General features: G+C 49.8%; 1 protein-coding gene across 3 annotated transcripts in view; it reads right to left on the bottom strand.

Annotated features, from left to right (window-relative positions):
• The window catches only part of TBC1D14 (TBC1 domain family member 14), a 124,376-nt gene that overhangs the window by 101,376 nt on the left and 5,249 nt on the right, over positions 1–17,751 (bottom strand). For all 3 annotated transcript variants that reach the window (XM_003816459.7, XM_034951958.3, XM_034951959.3), the window contains exon 2: positions 5,354–6,092. In XM_003816459.7, the coding sequence (XP_003816507.1) occupies positions 5,354–6,075 (722 nt within the window). In that variant the 5' untranslated portion in view covers positions 6,076–6,092. The remainder of the gene's footprint in view (positions 1–5,353; positions 6,093–17,751) is intronic.

Below are 17,751 nucleotides of genomic sequence, written 5' to 3'. Positions count from 1 at the left end.
TGTTACTTCTTTCTGAGCTGTCAACGGGCTTTGCTGCTTTGTTCACATCTCTCTCCAGATCCTCATCACACAGTAGAGGGACTGACCCAGTGGCCTCCAGCACTAGTCTGCCCACTTTCGAATCTTCTTGCTTCCTTACTGCCTGGCAATTGCAGCCCAACACCTTGATTAGAATGGTCCTTTCATCGCCGCAACTCTAATGTAAAGTACGTACCCCTCAGCTCATTCTGCAAACAAGGACACTAAGCCCCAGAGAGACTGAGCACCTGCCTTACCGAAGACCACACACCAGCAAACAGTGACATCAAGAGACCACCACCCAGCACTCTCTCTCAGGATCACAGCAACATACAAGCTCATACACACCAGCAGCAACGCAGGTCCATAGCAGGTGCCATCTGTATATCCATAATGCCAGGGCAAAGTCACCAGCAATATTAACAAACTGTTTGCACAGAAAAGGCATAGTTACAATGTTCCATCTCAGGTCACTAGAGCTAATTCTAAGATGGCCAAAGCAGGAGTAAATTACAGTCAGGCAACATAAAAACACAGACTAGACATTAATGTGCTGCGATGTGCCCAGTGCATCCCATCTATGTACACTCCCTCCCCATTTAATCCCAACAACCCTCAGAAGCATGAACTTGTTCCTATTTCCCTGTATCCTTGGACAAACCACTTAAGCACCCCTTGCCTCAGTTTCCTCACATGTAAATGAAAACTCACGGTACTTACTTGAATTAGTCAGCTTTCAGTGCAGGTTACAGAAACCCAGCTAATTTTTGTATTTTTAGTAGAAATGAGGTTTCACCATGTTGGCCAGGTTGGTCTCAAACTCCTGACTTCAGGTGATCTGCCCACCTCAGCCTCCCAAAGTGCTGGGATTACAGGCATGAGCCACCGCACCCGGCCCCCTCATATTAACTGTTTACCAGAGGTGCCATTACCCCATGTCACTCAAGTACACACTGGCGATCGCAGGGGCTAAGTGACTTCCTCAAGATCACACAGTACAAAAATGGCAGGACTGAGGTTCAAACTTGGGTCAGAGCAGCCCCTGCTCTCAACCACCAATATTCTTCTCTGCCTGTGAATTACACTTGGTGCCAGGGTGAACCAGACACAGGCTCTGCCCCCAAGGAGCTCCCAGCCAGGTCATGAAGTGGTCCGGAAAAATCCATCATTCCAGTTCTTTAAACACAGCCAGGTGCCCCCACCTCCCAGCCTGCCACAAGCTGTTCCCTCTGCCCCACACCTTCACTGGGCAAGCTCCTGATCCTTCAATGCAGTTCAAACACTTCTCCTTAGCAAAGGGCACTCAGATCATCTGAGAGATCCGTAAAGGGGCTACACAAGAGACGATGTACTTGGTCAAATCTAATTCTCAACTTCCAGACCAATGTGGATTAGGAGATTAAACCCCTGGCTTCACAGAGCCCAACCCTATCTTCTGTGGAAAATAAACCCACCACAAGCATGTTACTGACTTTCTCTTACACTTGCTGTCTGGGTTTCTAAATAAATACTGTTAATCTACACTGGGCTCATATGATCCCTTAACATGGTCCCACTCTTCTACACAAATGAAAATCGTCCTCGAATTACATTAGTAAATTTCCTTCAAAGAAGCAAATCCCAACACTTATTCTCAAAGGCTGGGTGATTCTGTCAGCCCCTCCCTGGGGTATCTGGCAATGTCTGGAGACATTTTTGGCTCTCACAACTTGGGGAGTACTGCCAGCATCCCGTGGGTCGGAGCCAGGGAAGCTGTAAGGCATCCTCCAATGCACAGGACAGCCGCCCACAACAAAGACGCATCTACCCCAAAACATCGGCCAGTGGGAGAGACCCTGCTCTTGACTTCTTCAGCAACAGCTTGACTGAAGCAAGCACAATATGGGAGTGAGAACTAGAGAAAGCTTTAGAAAAAGTATTTTTTAGAAATGATAATATTTCTGTTAGAACCACAGAAAGCTACTACTTCCGGAGTGCCAAGAAGTTAAATGCTCTATTTGATCTCTAACCTTATACAGTAGTTTTATCCCCTACTTAAGGCTCAGAGAAGTAACTTGCCCAAGGCCCACAGCGATTAAATAGGAGGACTCACGAGGAACCCAGCCAGCATGAACTCCTGAACCAGCACTCTCGGCTGCGGTGCCACCCCCTCCCCGCCCACAGTAACAGCACTTGTGCCCGCCCCCATAGCCCGTGAAATGCCTTATCTGTCTACCCCATCAGACTATGAGCTCCATAAGGGCAGGGACTCTCTCTAAAGCTCAGGCTGGAGTCTGGGACAGAAGTGCTCATTACAGTGTGGGTGAAGGACAAATGCAAGCCGGGCGTGCGCTTCTGGGAGGCTGTGGTCAGGCTTGGCCAGCCCTCCTGTCACTCCCCTGCTCCCACCTCATCAAGCAGCCAAGGTCACCCCTGCCCGTCTCCACCCTTCCCTCCGAGCATGTTCTCCTAGACTACACTGTTCACACGTCCTTCCATAACCCAGAGACTGATTCACTGAGGACAAGGAAACCAGAAGGCAAGAGAGTGAGGGGACAAAGTGGGGAAACAGGATGGCTCAGAAGCCAGGGCTGGGAACCCCAGAGGACCAGCTCTAGCCCCAGCCCTGCCCTCAGCAAAGACTCACGATGCCCACAGTCCTCTGGGTACCTGCTGTGGGCCAGGCCCTGGGCTGAATTAATGAACATTCGCTGTAACTCCATTTACTCACCTGTAAAATGTTTAGTGAGCTCTAAAGATTCTGGCACAGAAACCCTTTCCCCTCAAAGGAACTCTACATGGAAACTCTTCTCTAACATTTTTAAGACTCTAGGACAAAAGAACCCTAGACTCTGCCCATGTCATCACTTGTTTTAAGTCATTTTTCATTATATTCCATTATCTTCCCAAAGGTAGTTCAGAGAGGCTCACAATAACAATGTCACAGCCATCACAACGAGGATAAGCAACCAAGGAATAAAAGAAGAGACACTTGTTTCCTGCAGCACAAAGCTGAGTATGACTTTCAAGAAACGGTCGCTTTAGAAATAATCTAGAAATTGCATAACCAACGATGCTTCCTTTCAAAGGGGAAGAGAATCCAATACACACAGCTCAGTCAGCTGAATCACAGCGGCGGCAGAAAGAGCAACGTGGCCATGATCGCCACAAGCAACTCATACTTAAAAGTTTACTACGTGTCTGGATCTGCATTAAATTTCTCACATGCTAACCCATTTTAATCCCCACTGCCATGGAAGGAAGGGCTCATTATCCCCACTTCTCAGGTGAGGCAGCGGAGACAGAACGTGCGAGGACAAAGGTGAGCGTGTGGCGTTCGTCAACAGCATAATGGGCATACGGGCCACGCTCCTCCACGCACGGTTCTAGGGGTGAGAAAACTGACTGGGAGGTGAAGGAACTTGTTCAAGGGCACAGAGCTGGACATGGCACAGGTCGGTTGAAATCCAAAGCCACACTCCTTCCACCATGCTGTTTCCCGGCCAACCCCATTTCGAGCAAGGTTTCCCAGATTTCTGAAAACCCATCCTCAGGCCCTTCTCGCTGAGCTTCTGATTCTGTATGTCTGGATGGATCCTGAGGACCGCGTGGAACGGGTACCAGGTGTTGTTCATAAGCAGGGACAGTTGAACACACTCGTCTGAGCACGGGGAAGTTCCCCCACACAAATCTAACCACAGCAACACCACGATATGGCTACAGCCTCAGAAGGGATAGTGACAAGATCTCCCCCAAAGTTCCCAGGTTCCTCCCACTGAGGGCAATCGCTGAGTTACTGCGTTCTGAGACCAGGAACTGTGCTCATGGTACCAAGGTACCTATCTGTCAGCACATTCAAGAAGAAAGTTTCCCGACAAAACCACAGGCCACACCACAGATCATCTCACTCAGGACTGGCCTTAGGCTCGTCTGAGATGATCCCCTTTAGTTGATGAAGCAACTAAGGCAGTGGTAATGTGTTGGCCACAGTCAGAGTCTCCAGCTGACTCCAGCCGGCACACCACACCATCTCAAAGGGACACCCGGTACTGCAATGTCTGACGTGGGTTCTGCTAGAGACACACAAACGGGGCAGCCAGGGTCAACTGCAGAAATGTTCCCACCTGTCAAGCCCTGGCCCCAGAGCCCTCCAAAGAGCAGCTATGGAGCAGATCACGATTCTTTTTTTGTTTGTTTTTTTGAGATGGAGTCTCGTTCTGTCGCCCAGGCTGGAGTGCGGTGGCGCGATCTCGGCTCACCGCAACCTCTGCCTCCACCTCCCAAGTAGCTGGGATTACAGGCGTGCACCACCATACCTGGCTAATTTTTGTATTTTTAGTAGAGACGGGGTTTTGCCATGTTGGCCAGACTGGTCTTGAACTCCGGACCTCAGGTGCTCCACCCACCTCAGCCTCCCAAAGTGTTGAGATTACAGGAGTGACCCACTGCACCCAGCCACAGATCTCTATTCTACATGTACTCTCCACAGCCCCTGTGCCCTTCCTCCCAGCATGGCACTGTTCAGGAGTTCACATTTGCTTGTGTGACGAAGGTGTCCACTCCCACCACCCCCAGGCCACAAGCCCACCCTAAGTCATTACCCAACATCATTTCTCTCACCGTATTACCCCACATGACCAGCCTAGAACAGGGCCTAGGAAATAGGCACTTGTTGAACAAAAGCATGAGAGCACAAATGAGAGGCAGAAGCTGAAGGCGCAGCCCCCCCAGGGCTTCAGGGAGACACAGGAACTCCAGCACTCAGGTGACAAGGCCCCATGGGGACGGAGTGCATGGCCAGGCCCAGCACGTTGGGAATGCATAGGGCTGCAGTGCAGCGGAGCACACACCTCTACAGCAGAGGCAGGGCCAGGGGAGGCACACAAGAGCACAGCCATCCAGGAGCACAGGGACACGGCTGGGACACCCGGCATGCCAGCACTGCACTACGCCAGCAGGGGCTGGCACTAGAAATGAGAGTTACTCACTGGTGTCACCCTCACCAGTGCCCTCTGCTTGGCCCAAGAAACATTAAGTTATGAGTGCACAGGGGCCCACAGAGGCTCAGGCTGCTGATTTGGTAACACTGGCCACCTGTGGGACAGCCACAGCAGGTCAGAGGCAGAGACGTGACAACAGACTGCAAATGAGCCAGGGACACCGAAGAACAGAATCCCCAACAGACCAGTTCTCACAATCCCACAGGATTCCGGGCTTCTGGGAAAAGGCCCAATTATCTGTGTGAGACAGTGCCTGCCTAACACCACAGAGAACACACGACACATTTGAGACAGGAACAAGGAGACTGGTCTGGACTCAACCACCACGATCTTCTAGAGGGCAAAGATAGCATTACCTTGCGAAGAAGTTACTAAATGGCCCCAATATTTTCAATTTACTCCCCTCCTCAGCTTCATGAACACAGTCCTGCTGGTGTAAGCCACGGGTTTCCTTGATAGAGCTCAAGGTGACGTTGGTAAACTGTGGGTCATCGTCATTCTCCAGGGTCACAATGGCACTGGAGCTGCTCGTGACCACAAGGTCCAAGATGTCCTCATTGCTGACGGACAGCGTGGTGGACAGCTCTGTCCCAAGACTGGACACGCTGCAGACGGAGACATCATCACTGCGGGTCAGGGCTTTGGAGGTCGGGCTATAGAGCTTTACCGAGTCATAGCCTGTCCTGGGAAACGTGGAGGATTTGCGCACGCTCTGTTCCCGCTCGGTGCTGCTGGGAGCTGGTGGCGCACAGGATGGCAGCGCGCAGGCGCTCTGGAAGGCCCGCTCGGGGATGAGGTCGGAGTCGGACTGCTTCCTCCTCACGTGGACCGCGCTGCAGGGTACAGGCTCCGGGTTCCCGATCTCCAGGGTAGGAATCCCCGAGTCCACGGACTGGAGGCTGTGCCGGTCTTCTAAAGCCCTGAGTTTCAGCTTGGGCCCGTACTCAGGCGCGGAGAGGAGTCGGGGCGCCTTGAGATTCACGTGTTGCAGGTTCTGAAGGGGGTTTCCTGGTCGACCATCCAGAATACCCATCAAGGCTACGCCATTTGTAGAGGTGGAGAGTTTTCCATCAGTCATCTTGGTCCAAGGAGAAACTAGAAAAAACACAAACATGGAAATTAAAGTGGATATAAAATTCAAAGATGCCACACCTCTGACACACAGCTGAAATGGTCTGATCTCACTTAAGGGAGAAAGCCTTGAAAAGGTTCCACATACCCAAGTTTTGATTCAAGTCCAGAAGCTAGAGGTGGTTTTTGTTTTTTGACACAGACTCTCGCTCTGTCGCCCAGGCTGGAGTGCAGTGGCGCCATCTGGGCTTACTGCAAACCTCTGCCTCCTGGGTTCAAGCGATTCTTGTGCCTCAGCCTCCCAGGTAGCTGGGATTACAGGCATGCGCTTCCACGCCCAGCTAATTTTTGTATTTTTAGTAGAGACAGGGTTTCCCTATGTTGGCCAGGCTGGTCTCAAACTCCTGACCTCAAGCAATCCACCCACCTCGGCCTCAAAATGCTGGGATTTTGGGCATGAGCCACCACGCCTGGCCCAGAAGCTAGAGTTTTAACATACACTGTCATGATACAACATAGCAGGAAGATAACCCAAACAAAGGATGCACCCGAAGTAAAAATAATCATCACGCTCCCTACCAGTCACATCTCCATCCCCAGGGCAGCACCAGGAGCGTGAGGACTGGGCTTGGGGGGCGGCGGTTGGGTTTTTTCTTTTGGGGGAGTGGTGAAATGATAATCTGTCAAAAGTATGTGAATCCATAACCCATACATAAGTCAAGGATCTACTTGTTCTGAGACAGCATTAAAATCCTAAGATATCTTCATTAAGACGGAAAACAACAACAAAATAAATTATGTATGCCATCTGCAGCAGCCAGGCCTCTCCACAAATGTTTCAGTCATGCTTACTCACATCTACGAGGCTGGGTGTAGTATCCCCTTTACCACGGAAGAAACCAAGGCTCGGCAAGACTAAGAAACGGGTCTAAGATCACACTGCTGTTTAACAGCAGAGCTGGGATCTACAGGACCCCAAAGGAGACCACACGTAGGTTAGAAAGGCTTGGTTTAGGATTACACAAACCCAGGTCAGAAGGCCAGCTCAGTGAAGATAATCAATAAAGGAAGAGTAAAGACCACAACCTCCGAGGTTTCAGTGAGTAGAGTCAAAACCGTCAGTGCGGCGTGGGCAACGTAACAAGACCCTGTCTCTACAAAAGACTAAAAAAAAATCAGCTGGGGGTGGTGGCACATGCCTGCAGTCCCAGGCACTCTGAAGACTGAGGTGGGAGGATCACTTGAGCCTGGGAGGTTTTAGGCTGTGGTGAGCCATGATTACACCACCGCACTCTGGCCTGGGTAACAGAGAAAGACACTATCTCTAAAAAAACAAACAAACAAACAAAATCCATTAATCACATGCACACATCTCAGGGCATGTCTAAAGTTCTCTGGCATGGCCGGGCGCAGTGGCTCACACCTGTAATCCCAACACTTTGAGAGGCTGAGGCGGGCAGGTCGAGAGGTCAGGAGTTTGCGAGCAGCCTGGCCAACATGGTGAAACCCCATCTCTACTAAAAATACAAAAATTAGCCAGGCGTGGTGGTGTGTGCCCGTAATCTCACCTACTAGGGAGGCTGAGGCAGGAGAATTGCTTGAACCCAGGAGGTGGAGGTTGCAGTGAGCCGAGATCATGCCACTGCACTCCAGCCTGGGCAACAGAGCAAGACTCTGTCTCAAAAAAATATATATATATATATTAGCCAGGTGTGGTGGTGCATGCCTACAATCCCAGCTACTCATGGAGGCTGAGGCAGGAAAATCGCTTGAACCCAGGAGGTGGAGGTTGCAGTGGGCCAAGATCATGCCACTGCACTCCAGCCTGGGCGACAGGGCGAGGCTCCGTTTCAAAAAATAAAATAAAATAAAATAAAGTTCTCTGGCCTAACCAGGCATGGTGGCTTATGCCTGTGATCCCAGCATTTTGGGAGTTAGAGGCAGGAGGATCGCTTGGGCCTAGGAATTCAAAAGCAAGCCTCGGCAACAATGGGAGACTGTCTTTTTAAAAAATTTTAAATTAGCTGGGTGTGGTGGCACGTCTGTGGTCCTAGCTACTTGAAAGGCTGAGGTGGGAGGATCACTTGAGCCCGCCCAGGAGGTCAAGACTGCAGTGAACCCTGATAACACCACTGCACTCCAGCCTGAACGACAGAATGAGACCCTGTCTCAAAAATAAATAAATAAAGTTCTCTGGCCTAAGACAAATGAGAAAGGGAGGGTATGTGGCACACCAGCCCGGAGAGCACAGCCCCGGCACACTGAGAACACTGGCATCAACTGCTATCTTTTATTTTTCTTTAAAATGGCCGGGTGCAGTGGCTCACGCCTGTAATCCCAGCACACTGGGAGGCCGAAGCAGGTGGATCACCTGAGGTCAGGAGTTCCAGACCAGCCTGGCCAACATGGTGAAACCTCGTCTCTACTAAAAATACAAAAAATTAGCTGCATGTGGTGGTAGATGCCTGCAACCCCAGCTACTCAGGAGGCTGAGGAAGGAGAATTGCTTGAACTCGGGAGGTGGAGGTTGCAGTGAGCGGAGATGGCGCCACTGCACTCCAGCCTGGGCAACAAGAGCAAAACTCTGTCTCAAAGTAAAAAAGAAATCAGGTGGTGCATTCAAATCTGGTCCATACAAGAGAACAACAGAAAGAACAGGGCTTTGGACTCACACGCTCCTGGGCTCTATATTGCCTTGGGAGAATTAAATCAAGTACCACAAGAAAAGCATTTAATAGGCACCTGGCCCCCAACAGGCACTTTGTTGGTAGCTGCTATCATCAAACAGAGAGGAGCTGAAGGTTTTCAAGCACAGAAGAAAGAATGATAACCACTCCTGCTTGGGTGTCAGCTTTTGTAAGGAGCCTGCATGCTCCTACTTTAGGAAGCCTGGCCTGCCTCTCAGTGTCAACACAGCAAAAGCAAATTCATTAAAAGCGGAAAAAGGGGAGCCAGGTGCAGTGGCTCATGCCTGTAGTCCCAGTTACTCAGGAGGCTGGGGCAGGAGGACCACTTGAGCCCAGGAGTTCAAGGACTCATAGCAATGAGTTATGATCACCACTGCACTCCAGCCTGGGCAACAGGGCACAATCCTGTCTCCAGAAAAACAAAGGAGAGAAAGGGAGGGGACTAATCTCCCTCCTTCCCAGAGATTGAAGGAGCCAGTAAGAGTGCAGCGCTGAGTCAAAAATAGAAATGTGAAGGAATTAAATGAAATGCAGAATTCAGAAATAGACTCAACTATATATAAATATTTGATTCAGCCTGGGCAACACAGTGAGACCCCCATCTCTACCAAAAGTAAAAATTAGCCAAGCATGGTAGTGCACACCTGTAGTCCCGGCTACTGAGAAGGCTGAGGCAGGGAGATCTCTTGAGCTCAGGAGTTCAAGACAGCAGTAAGCTATGACAGCGCCATGGCACTCCAGCCTGGGCAACACAGCGAGACGCTATTTCAAAATAAATAAATAGGCTGGGCACGGTGGCTCACGCCTGTAATCCCAGTACTTTGGGAGGCCAAGGCGGGCAGATCACGAAGTCAGGAGTTCGAGACCAGCCTGACCAACATAGTGAAACCCCCTCTCTACTAAAAATACAAAAATTAGCTGGGCGTGGTGGCACACGCCTGTAATCCTAGCTACTCAGGAGGCTGAGGCAGGAGAATCGCTTGAACCCAGGAGGCGGAGGTTGCAGTGAGCGGAGATAGCACCACTGCACTCCAGGCTGGGTGACAGAGGGAGACTCCATCTCAAAATAAATAAATAAATATAAAGAAATATAAAAAATAAAAACTTGAAATACGACCCAGTGAGTAAAGGAGGATTATTTAATCACAATGTTATAGTAATTGATAATCAATTTTTCTTAGAAATTAGAACCACACTGTACTACACTAAGGCAAAAATACAGACAAAAGTAGAATTTAATACAAAAGTGAAATTATAGGCCAGCACGGTGGCTCACGCCAGTAATCCCAGCACTTTGGGAGGCCGAGACGGGCGGATCACCTGAGGTCAGGAGTTCAAGACCAGCCTGACCAACATGGTGAAACCCCATCTCTACTAAAAATACAAAATTAGCCGGGCATGGTGGTGCATGCCTGTAATCCCAGCTACTTGGGAAGCTGAGGCAGGAGAATAGCTTGAACCCGGGAGGTGGAGGTTGCAGTGAGCTGAAATCATGCCACTGCACTCCAGCCTGCCCAACAAGAGCAAAACTCCGTCTAAAAAAAAAAAAAAGGTGAAATTATCCAGGTGCTGCAAAAAATAAAATGTTTCTCCAACCTATAGAGCAAAAACTCAGGTCAAGATCTGAAAGAATCCGGACATCGCCTCCCCACGCGTGAACACGTTTTCAGTGTTTCACAGCCCTCGCTGCTCTTCCCCAGAGCCATGAGCCCTCCAAGGCAGGGCTACTGCAGACCCTCTGTGTGTCCCCTGCTTGGGAAGAATCCAAGTTTCTAACAGAATTCTAAGAGAATTCACAAAAGTAAGATATAATCCAGGATGATTCAAATATATACAAATTTGGAAGTTCTACATACACTTTAATTAAAAGGAAAATAGAGTAAGAAACATTTTTAGCACACAGTTAAGAGCTAATCTTTGACAATGTCAAGGTCATTAGACTTATCAAAACATCATCAACACTCTAGCAGATCAAACTAGCAAAAAGCCACATATGTAAGAGGAAATCCTAAGCTAAACAGAGCTGAGGGCCTCTCGCAGGCCCAGCTGAAATTCTGGCTCTGCCACTTGCCAAGTAAGGCGACCTCAAATGAGGTGCTTAACCCTTCTGAGCCTCAACTTCCCTCTTCCTCGGCAGTAAGATGGGACAATACCCTATAGCTCACAGGCTGGTCTGAGGACAAAAGAAATGAGAAGGTCTGCTGAAGGCACTGGCAAACCCAGCCCCTGACTGACACACAGCAGGTGCCCAATGAACGTGTGCTTCCCTTTACTTCCTAGTACAGCAAAACACGAATGTAAGCCACAAAAGAGATGCGGGTTAGAACGCAAATGCTGATGACAGAGTAAACAGGAACACAAACAACTCTATCCTTCCTAGGAAAATCAGTGCCTGGGCAAACAGAAGGCATCACTCACGCCTGGAATTGGAAACCATTTTGGTGAAACTATAGGATTTCATTCATGGCAATCCAAGGACCCTTCCCTGAATTGCTGCCAAGAAAAAAGCACAGGAAGAAGGAAGTGAGGTCTGGCAGAGCCCAAAGCCATCTGGCTTTAAGTAGAGAAAGAAAACCTTTTTCTACTCCTCTCCTCTGCCGTGGGGGGCCAGGGACAGCAGCCCAGTGGCCTCTCCTATGGAGAAGTTGAGTGACCTTTGAGGTCTTTGTTGATCCCAAGTCCAGTTAAGTTCCTTAAACCTCAGAACAGGGCGTCAGTTTTCAGGGAAATAAACCTAAAAAGGAAAAAGTACTTCTGCTTGCAACATACTGTAAAACCAAACTCTGCAAGGGCCAAGGCGACCTGTCCTCAAGCACTTCCGCCTCGCGCCACTAGGGCAGAAGCCGCACTCCAGGCCACCTACCGCGTGATAATACCCTTTATAGGGGAAGTTGTACAAACAAGGTGTGTGCTTCTGAGACAAAGCTAATGGGTTGACTCTGGACGCCAGCCAGGAGACCGACCAACTGCAGATGGCCTGCCTCCAAGTCCACGTTTATAAAAGACAAACTAAGCCTGAATTCCCCAAGCCGACACACAGGGCCCTCCTGATCCGTCTCTGCCTGCCTCTCCAGCCTTGTGCAGTCGCCCCCAGCCATTACCCGCCCCCACCACCAGCCCACTCAGCCCTACTGCACCACCACCTGAGGTGCTCTCCCAGGTAGGCCATCGGGGCCTCAGAGTCCCAGTAGGGTGTGGCACAAGGAGACACTCAATTGGTGCTTTCAAAGGCCACCTCCTCTGAAAAGCCTTCCCTGCCTCTCCCAGAAAGCTCCCAGGCCTCCTTCCTCCTGGGCTCCTTTTGGCTACACCCCACCTGAAACAGCTATTTTACAACTGTTCTCCTGTCTCTCTCCCCACTGCATTCTATGCTGCAGGCAGACACAGCTCTAATCATTTCTGGGAACTATTCTCTGGTTAAATGCCTGGCATGGATTAAGGTTTCAAAAATCTACTCGCTGAATTAATTACTACCAACAACTGAGTTCTTAAGTGGGCAGCTTTCAGGGACAGTCCCAGCCAAGAAACATCTGCTGAGAGCTGGATTATGTTCCAAGAACTCGGTGAGAGCTGGAGGTGAGACTACGAGGAAGAAATCCCCTACCATCAAGTTCCCGGAGAGTGCACACCAGCAGCTGAGCAGTGACCAGCCTATACACTGGTTAGGGGCTAGACCAGATGGTGAGGAACGCTGTCAACACATGATGGTCAGGAAAGTGAAAATTCCTGCCTTGACAGGTGTTTTCCAAAGTCCCAATCACTAACGTCCTAGTGACAGCATCTCCCTGCAGCAGTGACCACTGCAGTACGCATCCGTAGGTGCCCAAGGCACAGGAGGAACGCCCCAGCACCTGACCCAGCACCCTGCCACGGTAGGCACTGAACACAAGTCAAATGGTGATGAGTCATCACCTTCCGGCCAAGAGAAAGACAAGATGTGAGGTACGGATAAGAGGAAGACTGTTTCCATTCCATGCAACAAGGCCATCTGAATTGTATTTACCTGTCACAAGACTCAGTTCTGCAGGAAGCAAAGAGGACAGCTGCCCCCGAGGGATTCAATCAACTGTCACGCCACCAGAGCCACAATCTTCACTTCAATACAAGTCAGAAAGCGGAGGGTGGCTCTGCTAGTGACTCTGCGTGGGGCTTTGGAAAACAATTCCATCTAGAAGCAACCGCTTGATTTTCTCCTCCTTAAAAAGCAGTGGGAACTGTCTTAACCGAATTCTTCATACATAAAAGAAACTGTTTACAAGGCCAAACCAAGAGATCTAGGTGTGTTCCCACAGGGGAAAAAAATCCGCTTAGTGGCTTCAGGGAGAAGTCATGCTGCCGTCTGTGTAGACATCCATCGGCAGCCTCTTCCCAGGGCTGGAGCATGAAGCACTCCCTGTCCCGGCTCCTCTCTGGACGCTCCACAGGACAGCTGCCTCTTCAAACCCCAATGGCAAGGGGGCACCACTGTCCTATCTGATCCTCAAAGGGTGGTGCGCTCACCTTCACTGCCAAGCCTGCCATCAACCCAGCTCTGGCCACTGACTTCCGGATTCTTATCCCTTTTTTTTTTTTTTCCTGAGATGGAGCTTTGCTCTTGTTGCCCAGGCTGGAGTGCAGTGGCACAATCTCGGCTCACTGCAACCTCTGCCTCCTGGGTTCAAGCAATTCTCCTGCCTTAGCCTCCCAAGTAGCTGGGATTACAGGCGCCCGCCACCATGTCTGGCTAATTTTTTGCATTTTTTTTTTGTTTGTTTTTAGTAGAGGTGGGATTTCACCATGTTGGCCAGACTTATTTTGAACCCCTGACCTCAGGTGATCTGCCCACCTCGGCCTGCCAAAGTGCTGGGACTACAGGCGTGAGCCACCATGCCAGGCCTGGGTTCTTATCCTTAAGGGTCAGGCCCACACAGCTCATTCCTACTCCACGATGGCCTGAGGGTATATGGATCCCAGAGCCAACATTTCCAGAGGGCAGACCAGCCTGCAGCACCTAACAGCACCACCACAGCAGCACCGCAGGATGGCAATTTAATGAGTACCAGGTACCGTCCTGAACTCTAAATACACCGTTCTGCCTCACAGCCCCTCAGCAGCCCTTGAGCCAGGTAGTATGCCCATTACCCAGAGGAGGAAACCGAGGCATGTGGCTTGCCCAAGGTCTCTACTGTGGCGGAGTTGGGCTTGAACTCAAGTCTGTGACTCCAAGGCCCCTCAGTAAGCTTTGCTGCTCACAAAGGCATGTCACAGACATAAGCACCTCTGCTCACCTCACCCTGTAAACAGCATGCTGAGTCCTACCATTTCCAGATGGGAATAACAAAACTGGGCTGAGCAGGTGCAGTGACCCCCCACCCCCTACCCCGGTCGCAGGGGGGTTGACCTGAGGCATCTGTCCCCAGCACCCACAGCATTCTCCGCAAGGCCTCTCAGGGTCCCCCATGTTTCCTGGTGAGGATTCTGGGGAGACTAAGAGCCTCCTCATAAAAGCAGCTGCTCTTATGAGCGTCCTGCCCTGGAGGGCAGCACGGTTCAAGAGAAACAGCCCAGTCGAGCCTCTAATGCCAAGGAGAACCCACTGGGCAATGGGGCACCTCCCTGTGAACTGGCCTGCCTGGTAGAGGGCTCCACAAGCACCAACCCCTGCATCTCTTTCTCTTTCTGTTTTGTTTCTGAGACAGAGTCTCACGCTGTCGCCCAGGCTGGAGTGCAGTGGCATGATCTGGGCTCACCACAACCTCCGCCTCCCGGGTTCAAGCGATTCTCCTGCCTCAGCCTCCTGAGTAGCTGGGATTACAGCCGCCCGCCACCACGCCCGGCTAATTTTTGTATTTTTAGTAGAGACAGGGTTTCACCCTGTTGGCCAGGCTAGTCTCAAACTCCTGACCTCAAGTGATCGCCTGCCTCAGCCTCCCAAAGTGCTGGGATTACAGATGTGAGCCATTGAGCCCAGCCTCTTTCTCTTTTTTAATTCAAGTCCTGGCTCAGGCAGAAAGGACTGGACGCTCCAGGCTCACGAACATGACCAGCTAGCTGCCTCCACTCCCCAAGCGCAGATGACACATCAGGCACTGCATTCCATGTCTATATGCACTAGTTCTGTCACCTCCACAACCACCCAAAGAGCTGAAAGAAGACTGCGGTCTAAAGGGTGGTGCGTAGTAACAGAGCTGTGCTGGGCTAGCCTGAGTAGCCGAGGCACTCACTGTTTCCACTGCTACACACACAGCCTAAAACAATGGACTGATCTGCATTATGTAAAATGGAAAAGGCCATTATAAAAGTAGTTTGGCTTTTAAATGGGTGATTCTTTAGGATAAAAATAGTCCTGAAAAAAATTTCCTAGAAGCTCACATATTCCTCCAGAGGGTGAGTGGCAACTTTCAGACACCTGGAACTTAACACAATGCTGTTTAAGTAAGTTTCAGCCCATGTATGTTTCCGCAAACCAGGCAGAAACTGCAGTTATTGTTCAGGGTCCTCAAAGGCTCCTTCACAACCCGAAGAAGCGGACACTTAACTTATACTGACCACTGGTTATGATTAAAGGCACAGGTGGAACTTTTTTTTTTTTTTTTGAGATGGGGTCTCTGTCACCCAGGCTGCAGTACAGATGTATGATCTTGGTTCACTGCAACCTCCACCTCCCAGGCTCAAGTGAGCCTCCCACCTCAGCATCCTGAGTAGCTGGGACCACAGGTGCCCGCCACCACGTCCACCCAGCTAATTTTTTGTTGTTATTGTTGTTGTTGTTGTTGTTTTGGTAGGGTTTCACCATGTTGCCCAGGCTGGTCTTGAACTCCTGAGCTCAAGTGATCCACCCTCCTCAACCTCCCAAACTGCTGGGATTAGAGGCATGAGCCACCGCGCCTGGCCAGGACATTTTAAATTAAAGACTTTCAATGCAAAATGTTTCAGCTTCACTTAGTGATTTGGTAAATTACTAATTAACTAATTTTCCTAAGTACCTGTGAAGTGACTGGGAGGCAAATGATACATTAGGAAGATATTTAGACTACTTAAAGCTGGTATAGTTTATAATCTTAATTATTCATAAGAGAAATAATTTACTGAGCATTTAGCATGCACCAAGCATGCGGGATGCCATCACATGCTCTAATAATCACAAGCCTGCCAAGGGCACTGAGGAAACTATGAGATTCAGAGAGGCTAAGTTACGCACCCAAGGTCACACAGCAACAGAAACTGAGTTCAAACCAGATCTGACATCAAAGCTCATACATGGCCTGCTGGCGTACTTATGAATACAGTCCCTAAACTTTATCCCCCTTCCTCTCAGCTCCCTTAATGTTGCCCAAAAGGTGTATTCACCCAATAACCCTGATCATCGATAAGCTGAACACTTAACCATTCTTACACTTCTATGTATGTTTGTTAGGCTGCAAATGAAGTTTTAAAAATAAAATAGGCCAGGCGTGGTGGCACACGCCTGTAATCCCAGCACTTTGGGAGGCCCAGGCAGGTGGATCACCTGAAGTCAGGGGTTCAAAACCAGCCTGGCCAATATAGCAAAACCCTGTCTCCACTAAAAATACAAAATTAGCCAGGCATGGTGGCACATGCCTGTAATCCCAGCTACTGGAGAGGCTGAGGCAGGAGAATCGCTTGAACCTGGGAGACAAAGGTTGCAGTGAGCCGAGATCTCACACCATTGCACTCCAGCCTGGGCAACAAGAGCGAAACGCTGTCTCAAAAAATAGAATAGAATAGAAGAGAACAAAACAAAAAACAAAACAAAATAAACAGGAGGGAAAAAATAATGCAGGTTCCAGCAGCAGGCTGCCTGGGTTCAAGTCCCAGCTCCTTCGCTCACCAGCTGTGTAAGCTTGGACTCATTTCTTAACTTCCCCGAGCCTTGGTTTCCTTGCAGCAAAATGAAGACAATAAGAGACCCTATCTTGTTAGGCAGTTGACAAGATTAGGGGAAGAAATCCACATAAAGCCCTTAAAATCGTGCCTGGCACAGGGAAAGCCCTGGAAAATGTTGGCTGGTGTTACTCTTTCCTGGACACGGATCGGGCCAGCCAACTCAGTCCCACTATTTTAGCAACCATTTGCATAAGCAAGGCCAGACACAGCCAGTCTGTGTCTACAAGGCCACAATGTACAGCTTCTTCCTGTCACCAGTCTCTCTCCTCACACCTGCCTCAACTTCCCCATCTATAAAACCAAGTGACTAGCCAAGCAGATCAGTCCCTGAGAGCCTTCTAGATGGACGGTCAAGAATTCTAAACCACCCGGGCCCAAGAAAATTTATTTTTTATTTTTATTTTATTTTTATTTTTTGAGACGGAGTCTAGCTCTGTCACCAGGATGGAGGGCAGTGGTGAGATCTCGGCTCACTGCAACCTCCACCTCCTGGGTTCAAGCGATTCTCCTGCCTCGGCCTCCCAAGTAGCTGGCACGCACCACCACAACCAGCTAATTTTTGTATTTTTAGTATAGACAGGGTTTCACCATGTTGGTCAGGATGGTCTCAATCTCCTGACCTTGTGATCCACCCACCTTAGCCTCCCAAAGTGCTGGGTTTACAGGCATGAGCCACTGCGCCCAGCTGAAACTTTATTTATACGTAGTCCCAAAACAAATGTTAAGCTGGCCATGGTGGTGCGTTCCTGTAACTGCAGCTACTCGGGAGAATCGCTTGAGCCCAGGAGTTCAGATCCAGTCTGGACAATATACCATGACCCCATCTCTAAAAAAAAATTTTTTTTAAGTTAACAAACACATACTCACTTTCCTAAAATCCTGTTGCGTTATGTATTAATGTTTATACTGACAACAAATCTTTTCCAAGGTCTCAAAGACTCCCCAAGCAACCCCCGACCTGCATGGCAGGCATCCCCTGTGCTGAGGCTGGGACTCAAGGTTAGAAGCTCTGACCAATGGGAGAGAGAGATTCAAACAAGCTGCTCTGACTAGCTGTGTCCCCACTTTGAGAGAGGCCTTCTATAGCGCACCAGCTAAGGAATCAACCC

The sequence above is a fragment of the Pan paniscus genome, chromosome 3 (genome assembly GCF_029289425.2).
Source record: "Pan paniscus chromosome 3, NHGRI_mPanPan1-v2.0_pri, whole genome shotgun sequence".
Classification (NCBI taxonomy): domain Eukaryota; kingdom Metazoa; phylum Chordata; class Mammalia; order Primates; family Hominidae; genus Pan; species Pan paniscus.
Note: the sequence above shows the minus strand (reverse complement) of the source record. Positions and strands in the feature narration are given on the sequence as shown.